Source organism: Pongo abelii, chromosome 19, assembly GCF_028885655.2.
Source record: "Pongo abelii isolate AG06213 chromosome 19, NHGRI_mPonAbe1-v2.0_pri, whole genome shotgun sequence".
NCBI classification, from domain to species: Eukaryota; Metazoa; Chordata; class Mammalia; order Primates; family Hominidae; genus Pongo; species Pongo abelii.
The window spans coordinates 77,515,299-77,528,495 of NC_072004.2; the positions used below are offsets into that span (position 1 = coordinate 77,515,299).

General features: G+C 37.7%; 1 protein-coding gene across 1 annotated transcript in view; it reads left to right on the forward strand.

Moving 5' to 3' along the window:
* Window positions 1-13,197, forward strand: part of LOC100445724 (EF-hand calcium-binding domain-containing protein 3) — a 544,420-nt gene that overhangs the window by 212,992 nt on the left and 318,231 nt on the right. Inside the window, exon 42 of the mRNA XM_063718854.1 lies at window positions 10,681-10,734. Within this exon, the coding sequence (XP_063574924.1) occupies window positions 10,681-10,734 (54 nt within the window). The remainder of the gene's footprint in view (window positions 1-10,680; window positions 10,735-13,197) is intronic.

Genomic DNA, 13,197 nt, shown 5'->3' on the forward strand with positions numbered 1-13,197 from the left:
AGGATTCACTTCCAAGATTACTCACTTACATACTTGTTGCTATTAGCAACTTAAGTCCCCCTGGGGATCCTTGCCATGTGGGTCTCTCCATAGGGTTAAAAGATATTTTTCCTTCATTTTGGAAGGTGTTTTCACTTCGTATAGAATTCTGGGTCAACAACATCTCCATTTTCCTAGTATTCTAATATTTTAAAGATATAACTTCAAAATATTCTATCTTGCACAGCCTTTATTGAGAAGTGTGCTGCAATATTTTTCCTCTATATGTAATATGTTCTTTTTCTTTAGCTGCCTTTAATGTTTCTTTTTATTGTATGCCTCCTCTCTGTGGCAGCCAAACCCTGCATTGCATTGTAGTGGGCCTTGTGTGGGAGGCAGCTTCTTGTCCCAGTTGGAAATCTTTACTTGGTATTGGTGTAGGATCCTATCCCAAGATGGTATCCTACTTCCCTCTCAGGGGGAGAGTTTTTAAATTAACTATTTCCCCCCAACCAACCCCCAGTTTGTTTAGTGATTTGTGCCCTGAGAGTGACAGAATTTGTTGCGCCTCCCCAGCAGCATACAGTTTTTGAGCCTTATGAAAGAAGGGCCCATGCAGGCCTTGTGTCTTTCACATGATGGCAGTTACTCCTCTCCTCCAGTCTGGCTTCACTGCGGAAGGCACTTTCTGATCCTGTGCCATGCCCCAATCTTTCTGTCATGAGAACCTGGAGGTGATGCATGGAGAAAAATCTGCAGTGTCCTCTCAGATTTTATTTTCAAATATTTTAAACCTGCAGAAAATTTGCGGAAATAATACAATAAACGTCTGTTTACCCAACATCCATATTCACAAATGTTAGTATTTGGCCACATTTTCTTTATTGCTGTCTATATATCTGTACGTGATAGATTATTTTCAAGACTGACTATAATAATTTTTCCAAATTTGGCCACATTTTCTTTTTTGCTGTCTATATATCTATACATGATAGATTATTTTCATGACTGACTATAATGATTCTTCCCAATTCTTTATAATTTTATTTTACCATTCTACTCATTAAGAGGTAGAATATCTCCCTATCCTTTGAATCTGGGTTTTTACATTAAAAAAGTATCAACTTTCCTTAAAGCAACCTAAGTGCTCATCAACAGGTGAATGGGTAATGGAAATGTGGTACTTATACACATCCTAGGTCTTCTAAGTCTAGACCTTAACAGGCCTGTAAACTTCTGCTTTCATTATTGGATTCCTGAGCTGCATTAAATAATTCCAACTATTGTGATAGAAAGGCCACATGGAGAAGGAGAAACCTTGTAGGATTTTACAACCACAAGGGGACAGAAGCCTTAAAGGATGAAAGATCACAAGAATAGAGGCCCCAGTATTCTGGTTATCCTAGATGAAAAGCTAGATGTGTGAGGGAGGGTGAATTAAAGCCCTCAAAGAGGGGAGGAGCCAAAATGGCCGAATAGGAACAGCTCCAATCTACAGCTCCCAGCGCGAGCGACACAGAAGACGAGTGATTTCTGCATTTCCATCTGAGGTACCGTGTTCATCTCACTAGGGAGTGCCAGACACTGCGCGCAGGTCAGTGGGTGAGTGCACCGAGCGCCAGCCGAAGCAGGGGCGAGGCATTGCCTCACTCGGGAAGCGCAAGGGGTCAGGGAGTTCCCTTTCCAGGGGTGACAGACGGCACCTGGAAAATCGGGCCACTCCCACCTGAATTCTGTGCTTTTCCGACGGGCTTAGGAAACGGTGCCCCAGGAGAGTATAGCCCGCACCTGGCTCAGAGGGTCCTACGCCCACGGAGTCTCACTGATTGCTAGCACAGCAGTCTGAGATCAAACAGCAAGTCAGCAGCGAGGCTGGGGGAGGGGCGCCCGCCATTGCCCAGGCTCGCTTAGGTAAACAAAGCAGCCTGGAAGCTTGAACTGGGTGGAGCCCACTACAGCTCAAGGAGGCCTGCCTGCCTCTGTAGGCTCCACCTCTGGGGGCAGGGCAAAGACAAACAAAAAGACAGCAGTAACCTCTGCAGACTTAAATGTCCCTGTGTGACAGCTTTGAGGAGAGCAGTGGTTCCCCCAGCACGCAGCTGGAGATCTGAGAACGGGCTGACTGCCTCCTCAAGTGGGTCCCTGACCCCTGACCCCCGAGCAGCCTAACTGGGAGGCACTCCCCAGCAGGGGCAGACTGACACCTCACACGGCCGGCCAGGTACTCCAACAGACCTGCAGCTGAGGGTCCTGTCTGTTAGAAGGAAAACTAACAGAAAGGACATCCACACCAAAAACCCATCTGTACATCACCATCATCAAAGACCAAAAGTAGATAAAACCACAAAGATGGGGAAAAAACAGAGCAGAAAAACTGGAAACTCTAAAAAGCAGAGTACCTCTCCTCCTCCAAAGGAACGCAGTTCCTCACCAGCAATGGAACAAAGCTGGATGGAGAATGACTTTGACGAGCTGAGAGAAGAAGGCTGCAGACGATCAAATTACTCCGAGCTACGGGAGGATATTCAAACCAAAGGCAAAGAAGTTGAAAACTTTGAAAAAAATTTAGAAGAATGTATAACTAGAATAACCAATACAGAGAAGTGCTTAAAGGAGCTGATGGAGCTGAAAACCAAGGCTCGAGAACTACGTGAAGAATGCAGAAGCCTCAGGAGCCGATGCGATCAAATGGAAGAAAGGGTATCAGCCCTGGAAGATGAAGTGAATGAAATGAAGCAAGAAGGGAAGTTTAGAGAAAAAAGAATAAAAAGAAACGAGCAAAGCCTCCAAGAAATGTGGGACTATGTGAAAAGACCAAATCTACGTCTGATTGGTGTACCTGAAAGTGACGGGGAGAATGGAACCAACTTGGAAAACACTCTGCAGGATATTATCCAAGAGAACTTCCCCAATCTAGCAAGGCAGGCCAACATTCAGATTCAGGAAATACAGAGAATGCCACAAAGATACTCCTCGAGAAGAGCAACTCCAAGACACATAATTGTCAGATTCACCAAAGTTGAAATGAAGGAAAAAAATGTTAAGGGCAGCCAGAGAGAAAGGTCGGTTTACCATCAAAGAGAAGCCCATCAGACTAACAGCGGATCTCTCGGCAGAAACCCTACAAGCCAGAAGAGAGTGGGGGCCAATATTCAACATTCTTAAAGAAAAGAATTTTCAACCCAGAATTTCATATCCTGCCAAACTAAGCTTCATAAGTGAAGGAGAAATAAAATACTTTACAGACAAGCAAATGCTGAGAGATTTTGTCACCACCAGGCCTGCCCTAAAAGAGCTCCTGAAGGAAGCGCTAAACATAGAAAGGCACAACCGGTACCAGCCACTGCAAAATCATACCGAAATGTAAAGACCATCGAGACTAGGAAGAGACTGCATCAACTAACGAGCAAAATAACCAGCTGACATCATAATGACAGGATCAGATTCACACATAACAATATTAACTTTAAATGTAAGTGGACTAAATGCTCCAATTAAAAGACACAGACTGGCAAATTGGATAAAGACTCAAGACACATCAGTGTGCTGTATTCAGGAAACCCATCTCACATGCAGAGACACACATAGGCTCAAAATAAAAGGATGGAGGAAGATCTACCAAGCAAATGGAAAACAAAAAAAGGCAGGGGTTGCAATCCTAGTCTCTGATAAAACAGACTTTAAACCAACAAAGATCAAAAGAGACAAAGAAGGCCATTACATAATGGTAAAGGGATTAATTCAACAAGAAGAGCTAACTATCCTAAATATATATGCACCCAATACAGGAGCACCCAGATTCATAAAGCAAGTCCTGAGTGACCTACAAAGCGACTTCGACTCCCATTAATAATGGGAGACTTTAACACCCCACTGTCAACATTAGACAGATCAACGAGACAGAAAGTCAACAAGGATACCCAGGAATTGAACTCAGCTCTGCACCAAGCGGACCTAATAGACATCTACAGAACTCTCCACCCCAAATCAACAGAATATACATTTTTTTCAACACCAACACCACACCTATTCCAAAATTGACCATGTACTTGGAAGTAAAGCTCTCCTCAATAAATGTAAAAGAACACAAATTATAACAAACTATCTCTCAGATCACAGTGCAATCAAGCTAGAACTCAGGATTAAGAATATCACTCAAAACCGCTCAACTACGTGGAAACTGAACAACCTGCTCCTGAATGACTACTGGGTACATAACGAAATGAAGGCAGAAATAAAGATGTTCTTTGAAACCAACGAGAACCAAGACACAACATACCAGAATCTCTGGGATGCATTCAAAGCAGTGTGTAGAGGGAAATTTATAGCACTAAATGCCCACAAGAGAAAGCAGGAAAGATCCAAAATTGACACCCTAACATCACAATTAAAAGAACTAGAAAAGCAAGAGCAAACACATTCAAAAGCTAGCAGAAGGCAAGAAATAACTAAAATCAGAGCAGAACTGAAGGAAATAGAGACACAAAAAACCCTTCAAAAAATAAATGAATCCAGGAGCTGGTTTTTTGAAAGGATCAACAAAATTGATAGACTGCTAGCAAGATTAATAAAGAAAAAAAGAGAGAAGAATCAAATAGATGCAATAAAAAATAATAAAGGGGATATCACCACCGATCCCACAGAAATACAAACTACCATCAGAGAATATTACAAACACCTCTATGCAAATAAACTAGAAAATCTAGAAGAAATGGATAAATTCCTCAACACATACACCTTCCCAAGAATAAACCAGGAAGAAGTTGAATCTCTGAATAGACCAATAACAGGAGCTGAAATTGTGGCAATAATCAATAGCTTACCAACCAAAAAAAGTCCAGGACCAGATGGGTTCACAGCCGAATTCTACCAGAGGTACAAGGAGGAGCTGGTACCATTCCTTCTGAAACTATTCCAATCAATAGAAAAAGAGGGAATCCTCCCTAACTCATTTTATGAGGCCAGCATCATCCTGATACCAAAGCCTGGCAGAGACACAACCAAAAAAGAGAATTTTAGACCAATATCCTTGATGAACATTGATGCAAAAATCCTCAATAAAATACTGGCAAACAGAATCCAGCAGCACATCAAAAAGCTTATCCACCATGATCAAGTGGGCTTCATCCCTGGGATGCAAGGCTGGTTCAATATACGCAAATCAATAAATGTAATCCAGCATATAAACAGAACCAAAGACAAAAACCACATGATTATCTCAATAGATGCAGAAAAGGCCTTTGACAAAATTCAACAACCCTTCATGCTAAAAACTCTCAATAAATTAGGTATTGATGGGATGTATCTCAAAATAATAAGAGCTATCTATGACAAACCCACAGCCAATATCATACTGAATGGGCAAAAACTGGAAGCATTCCCTTTGAAAACTGGCACAAGACAGGGATGCCCTCTCTCACCACTTCTATTCAACATAGTGTTGGAAGTTCTGGCCAGGGCAATTAGGCAAGAGAAGGAAATAAAGGGTATTCAATTAGGAAAAGAGGAAGTCAAATTGTCCCTGTTTGCAGATGACATGATAGTATATCTAGAAAACCCCATTGTCTCAGCCCAAAATCTCCTTAAGCTGATAAGCAACTTCAGCAAAGTCTCAGGATACAAAATCAATGTACAAAAATCACAAGCATTCTTATACATCAATAACAGACACACAGAGAGCCAAATCATGAGTGAACTCCCATTCACAATTGCTTCAAAGAGAATAAAATACCTAGGAATCCAACTTACAAGGGATGTGAAGGACCTCTTCAAGGAGAACTACAAACCACTGCTCAAGGAAATAAAAGAGGATACAAACAAATGGAAGAACATTCCATGCTCATGTGTAGGAATAATCAATATCATGAAAATGGCCATCCTTCCCAAGGTAATTTACAGATTCAATGCCATCCCCATCAAGTTACCAATGACTTTCTTCACAGAATTGGAAAAAACTACTTTAAAGTTCATATGGAACCAAAAAAGAGCCCGCATCGCCAAGTCAATCCTAAGCCAAAAGAACAAAGCTGGAGGCATCACACTACCTGACTTCAAACTATACTACAAGGCTACAGTAACCAAAACAGCATGGTACTGGTACCAAAACAGAGATATAGATCAATGGAACAGAACAGAGCCGTCAGAAATAATGCCACATATCTACAACTATCTGATCTTTGACAAACCTGAGAAAAAGAAGCAATGGGGAAAGGATTCCCTATTTAATAAATGGTGCTGGGAAAACTGGCTAGCCGTATGTAGAAAGCTGAAACTGGATCCCTTCCTTACACCTTATACAAAAATCAATTCAAGATGGATTAAAGCCTTAAATGTTAGACCTAAAACCATAAAAACCCTAGAAGAAAACCTAGGCATTACCATTCAGGACATAGGCATGGGCAAGGACTTCGTGTCTAAAACACCAAAAGCAATGGCAACAAAAGCCAAAATTGACAAATGAGATCTAATTAAACTAAAGAGCTTCTGCACAGCAAAGGAAACTACCATCAGCGTGAACAGGCAACCTACAAAATGGGAGAAAATTTTCGCAACCTACTCATCTGACAAAGGGCTAATATCCAGAATCTACAATGAACTCCAACTAATTTACAAGAAAAAACAACCCCATCAAAAAGTGGGCGAAGGACATGAACAGACACTTCTCAAAAGAAGACATTTATGCAGCCAAAAAACACATGAAAAAATGCTCACCATCACTGGCCATCAGAGAAATGAAAATCAAAACCACAATGAGATACCATCTCACACCAGTTAGAATGGCAATCATTCAAAAGTCAGGAAACAACAGGTGCTGGAGAGGATGTGGAGAAATAGGAACAGTTTTACACTGTTGGTGGGACTGTAAACTAGTTCAACCCTTGTGGAAGTCAGTGTGGCGATTCCTCAGGGATCTAGAACTAGAAATTCCATTGGACCCAGCCATCCCATTACTGGATATATACCTAAAGGACTATAAATCATGCTGCTATAAAGACACATGCACACGTATGTTTATTGCAGCATTATTCACAATAGCAAAGACTTGGAACCAACCCAAATGTCCAGCAATGATAGACTGGATGAAGAAAATGTGGCACATATACACCATGGAATACTATGCAGCCATAAAAAATGATGAGTTCATGTCCTTTGTAGGGACATGGATGAAATTGGAAATCATCATTCTCAGTAAACTATCACAAGAACAAAAAACCGAACACTGCATATTCTCACTCATAGGTGGGAATTGAACAATGAGAACACAGGGACACAGGAAGGGGAACATCACACTTCAGGGACTGTTGTGGGGTGGAGGGAGGGGGGAGGGATAGCATTGGGAGATATACCTAATGCTAGATGACAAGTTGGTGGGTGCAGCGCACCAGCATGGCACATGTATACATATGTAACTTACCTGCACGTTGCACACATGTACCATAGAGCCTAAAGTATAATAATAATAATCATAATCATAATCATAATAAAAAGAAAAAAAAGATAAAGCCCTCAAACCCAAATACATCCATCTGAGCAAGTCCAGCCAACCCTACAGAGTAGAGACAGGCCATCTCCAGTGAGCCCTGTAATTCCTGATGTACAGAATTCCAGTAGAAATTGTTACAGAAATATTTTTACTTTTGTTTTATGTTTTGGTTTATTTTCACTGATCACTTGCAAATTGGTTGTGCTAAATACTAAAGAAAGGCGTTCCTAAACAAAGACACTTCTCTTATAACCACAATTCTCTTATTATATATCCACTGCTTATATTTAAGTCTTTAGCTTAGTAGTCAGCATCCCCTTTGTTGTGGTCTCAACAGAAATTGTCAATCTATGACCAGTCTGGAAAAGTACTGCCAATTGGTTTGGGGATTATCATTCTAAACCCAACTATGTGTGATATGTGTACATGCTTTAAAGATAATCAAGTATTATGGGTAGGTATTATTTTATATTAAAAAAGTATTAACTTTCCTTAAAGCAACCTAAGTGCTCATCAGCAGGTGAATGGGTAACGGAAATGTGGTACTTATACACAATGGAGTACTGTTCAGTCATAAAAAAGAATGAGATCCTGTCATTTACAACAATATGAATGGAACTGGAGGTCATTATGCTAAGTGAAATAGGCCAGGCAGAGGAAGACAAACATTGCATGTTCTCACTTATTTGTGGGATCTAAAAATCAAAATAATTGAACTCATGGAGATAGAGGGTAGAAGGATGGTTACCAGAGGCTGGAAAGGGTAATGGGAGGGTGTTCAGGAGATGGGAATGGTTAATGGTTTAAAAAAAAGTAGTTAGAAAGAATGAATAAGACCTTGTATTTGATAGTACAACAGGGTGACTACAGTCAACAATAATTTAATTGTACATTTTAAAATAATTAAAAGAGTATGATTGGATTGTTTGTAACACAAAAGATAAAAGTTTGAGGGGATGGATACCCCATTTTACATGATATGATTGTTATACATTGCATACCTGTATCAAAATGTATCATGTAACTCATAAATATATATACCTACTATTTACCCACAAAAATTTAAATAAAAAGTTTTAAAAATTATTAACTTTCCTTAATTCACAGAACAAAAATTTTTTTTCTATTCTTTTATTTATTTACTTATTTTATTATTATACTTCAAGTTCTAGGGTACATGTGCACAACGTGCAGGCTTGTTACATATGTATACATGTGCCATGTTGGTGTGCTGCACCCATTAACTCTTCATTTACATTAGGTATCTCTCCTAATGCTATCCCTCCCCCATCCTCCCACCCCATGACAGGCCCCGGTGTGTGATGTTCCCCTTCCTGTGACCAAGTGTTCTCAATGATCAATTCCCACCTATGAGTGAGAACATGCGGTGTTTGGTTTTTTGTCCTTGTGATGGTTTGCTGAGAATGATGGTTTCCAGCTTCATCCATGTCCCCACAAAGGATATGAACTCATCCTTTTTTATGGCTTCATAGTATTCCATGATGTATATATGCCACATTTTCTTAATCCAGTCTATCATTGATGGACATTTGGGTTGGTTCCAAGTCTTTGCTATTGTGAATAGTGCCGCAATAAACATACATGTGAATGTGTCTTTATAGCAGCATGATTTATAATCCTCTGGGTATATCCCAGTAATGGGATGGCTGGGTCAAATGGTATTTCTAGTTCTAGATCCTTGAGGAATCACCACACTGTCTTCCACAATGGTTGAACTAGTTTACAGTCCCAGCAACAGTTTAAAAGTGTTCCTATTTCTCCACATCCTCTCCAGCACCTGTTGTTTCCTGACTTTTTAATGATCGCCATTCTAACTGGTGTGAGATGGTATCTCATTGTAGTTTTGATTTGCATTTCTCTGATGACCAGTGATGATAAGCATTTTTTCATGTGTCTGTTGGCTGCATAAATGTCTTCTTTTGAGAAGTGTCTGTTCATATCCATCCACTTTTTGATGGGGTTTTTTGTTTTTTTCTTGTAAATTAGTTGGAGTTCATTGTAGATTCTGGATATTAGCCCTTTGTCAGATAAGTAGATTGCAAAAATTTTCTCCCAACCTGTAGGTTGCCTGTTCACTCTGATGGTAGTTTCTTTTGCTGTGCAGAAGCTCTTTAGTTTAATTAGCTCCCATTTGTCAATTTTGGCTTTTGTTGCCATTGCTTTTGGTGTTTTAGACATGAAGTCCTTGCCCATGCCTATGTCCTGAATGGTAATGCCTAGGTTTTCTTCTAGGGTTTTTATGGTTTTAGGTGTAACATTTAAGTCTTTAATCCATCTTGAATTAAATCACAGTCGGCTAAGAAACTTCAAAAAAACCTCCTAGTCTTCTAGCAAATAATCAGAAATTGCATGACTTATTTGCAGCAGTCACATTACCTAAGGTAGAGTCTGTTTGACAGCATGTTACCAAAGAATCTTATCATTGATTCTTACTCTCTTGGTCTTATGAGAATAATTATAGTTTCAAAGATTATATGTATGTGCATGTAAATTGTATTTGCATATTCTTTTACTGTACAATTGGTATTTATTGTTTTCTTCCACACAGATAATTATCTGACATACATATGGGGGCCAGAGGGTTGCATCAGGTCATGCTGCCATTACTTGTAACTGTTTGCTAATTAAAATCATATCTCCCCTAACTTCTTTTTATGGACCTTACCAAATGTGAAAGCAGAAACATTGATTATAGAGTTTCTTCTCTCCATATATTTAGGAATATTTGTTTGGCTACTCTCCATGAAAAACTTTTCTCCAGGCCACTGTAACAAGCCCCCAGGTTATATATTACATGTAGAGATTAGATAGGAAATTTAATAAAATAGATTTTATATTTTAAAAAGATGTTATAAATATATCAGTGTTATATTCAAATGAAAAAAGATATATGATATGACTCTTTTTTATATCAGAAGAATAGATATAGACTCTGCTTGTATTACTTTTAAAAATAAAAACACTAATGGCTTTTTTTTTGCATATACAATGTGCCAGGCATAAGTCTAAGTACTTCTTCTGTCTCTTTTAATGCTTACTCAAAGCCTGTGAGGTAGATAGTGTTATTTTCTCTGTTATAGAGATGAGGAAGTAAAAACAACAGGTGAGGAAATTCTAGAGGAAATGGTAAAAATTACCAAATATGAGTTTTTTTTGAGTATCAATGCTTATATATGTGAATTTATTTTACCTTATAGCTGATGAAGATATGGATATGAATACGTTGACAGGGGTTGTGAAGACGCTTAAAGGTGAGCAAAAAATTGCCACGTGAAGATTGATAAAAGCAGTATGCGCCTTTCTATATTTTTCTCCATTTTTGTTTATCATTGTATTTTATTAATAGGTTATTTTTACCATTTACTAAAAATGATTAAAACAGAAAGGCTAAAAATAAAATGAAACAAATCCTTATTCTATCTTTTCCCACCTCCAGTCACACTTCCCTTGATAAAACCACTTCTGAATGCTTCTGGTTTTGGTTCTTTTACTCACTTCTATAGATTTAAATAATATGCTTATAGTATTATATATTGATTTATTTACAGTAGTGACTTTCAGACCTTTTGGTGTTCAGACTCTTTCATTCTTAAAAATTATTGAGGATCCCAAAGAGCTTTAGTTTATGTGAGTAATATCTGTTGATATTTACCATATTAGAACTCAGAAAATTTTAAAACATTTATTTAATAGTTTGTTTAAAATAATATTAGTAAACCAATTACATGTTTACATAAATTTCATACTTTCATTAAAAATAATTTTTTCAAAAAATTTAGTGAGAAAAGGAGCATTATTTTGCATTTTTGTCAATCACTTTAATGTCTAATTGGAGTCTCACATCTGCTTCTGTTTAAGCTGTTGTGATAGGTTGTTTTGGTTAGTATATCATGAAAATCTGGCCTCACACAAGTGTATAGTTGAAAAAGAGAGAATTGCCTTTTCAGATAATGGTGAATATTCTTCTTTGAGATTACACCGAAACTCAACTAGTGGCAATTTCTTAAAGGTTAATTGCAATGTAGACTCCAAAAACCTATTAGTGAACTTTTTATACTTTATGTTAAAATCGACTTGGCTATTTTGCTCATTAACCAGATTTTTAAAAATACTTGTAGAATTATTTTTTATAATTATTTTATTTGGAAATATAGTCATGAATCGCTTAATGATGGGGCTACATTCTGAAAAATTCACTGTTATGTAATTTTGTTATTGTGCAATTTTGTCATCATGAGAACATCACGACTTTACTTACACAGATAAATCTAGTATGATGTAACCTTTTACTTGGAGACTATCTGCTCACAGGCTACAAACCCGTACAGCTTGCCACTGTACTGAATACTATAGGCGATTGTAACACACATGGGTATTTGTGTATCTAAACATAAAAAAGGTATAGTAAAAATACAGTATTATAATTGTATGGGACTACTATAGAATATGCAGTTCATCATTGATCCAGACATCATCGTGTGGTGCATAATTATACTGGATCATTGAGTTTTATAGAGCTTCCAAATGCTCACACATTTCACTATGTATTTAAGGAGATCACATTCATCTGTATAACCACTAGTCTTTTAAGAAAGGTCTTTAACCTTTGAGAAGTTCTCAGGCTCATGATGGCAAATGTGAGTTCTCCAAAATTATTTTCATTTAAAAACTTGAATTTTGTCATCGACAACAAACATTTTCAGTTGTTTTCCTTGAAGTCTGATGGGTTTGCTTTACTCATTTTCAAGATGTCTTCCATTACTTCCTTTACTCATTTTCAAGACATATCAATGTCTGAATAAGTATAGTTTCCCTGTCATTCTTTCAGGTAAAAATGTTGTCCATGAAGAAAGCAGCTAGTTCAGCTCACAACTTAATCACAGCATGCTTTTGCCCAAGAACGCTCTTTTTGTTCTGTATGTAGAAGTACTCTCTTTATTTTATCATACAAAATACTCAAAAGACATATAATTATCAAGGTATTCTTAAGTAAAATTGGTTTTTATTATTTATTATTTTACCACAAATGAATGGCAGTGAAGAATATAATGACTACCAGTACTGCTTTGGTGCTTCTGCCTTGATTTGTTATCAGATGCCATCAGTTTTACACACTTTTGCTTTTGTATTGTCAGTACAAATGTCAACACAATGGAAAAGGCAAATAATGTCTAATTACTATTATGAAAATAGCTTTGACTTTGTGGGTCCCCTGAAAGGATCTTGGCAATTCCTGAGGGTCTGCAGACAACACTCTAAGATCTGCAGCTCTAGATGTTAGCTATTGACTCCCTGCTACTGATGATGATGATTTCACTCCTGACATAGCTTCCACATCCCTTCCCTTTCTCAAGTTGTTATACTTAAAAGATTAGTTTCACTTCTTCTGTTCATTGAATTTGTAACTTTAAATAATAAACACTAGCCTCTCTTTCTTCTTCCATATCCTTTTGACAGTATCTCTTGACTCTCTACTATAGAATCAAAGGATATTAATACCTTTAATCCTCTTTAACTTCAATTTCCATAAACCTGTTGGTTTTACTCTTTCATTGTTAAGGTTATATAATTATATGTATATATCTACAGATATATAAAACATATATAATTTTTAAATGTATATGTATAATTTTAAAGTATATGTATACATAAAATTATGTCTATATCTACAGATAATGTGTGTATGTATATGTAATTATATGTATATATCTACA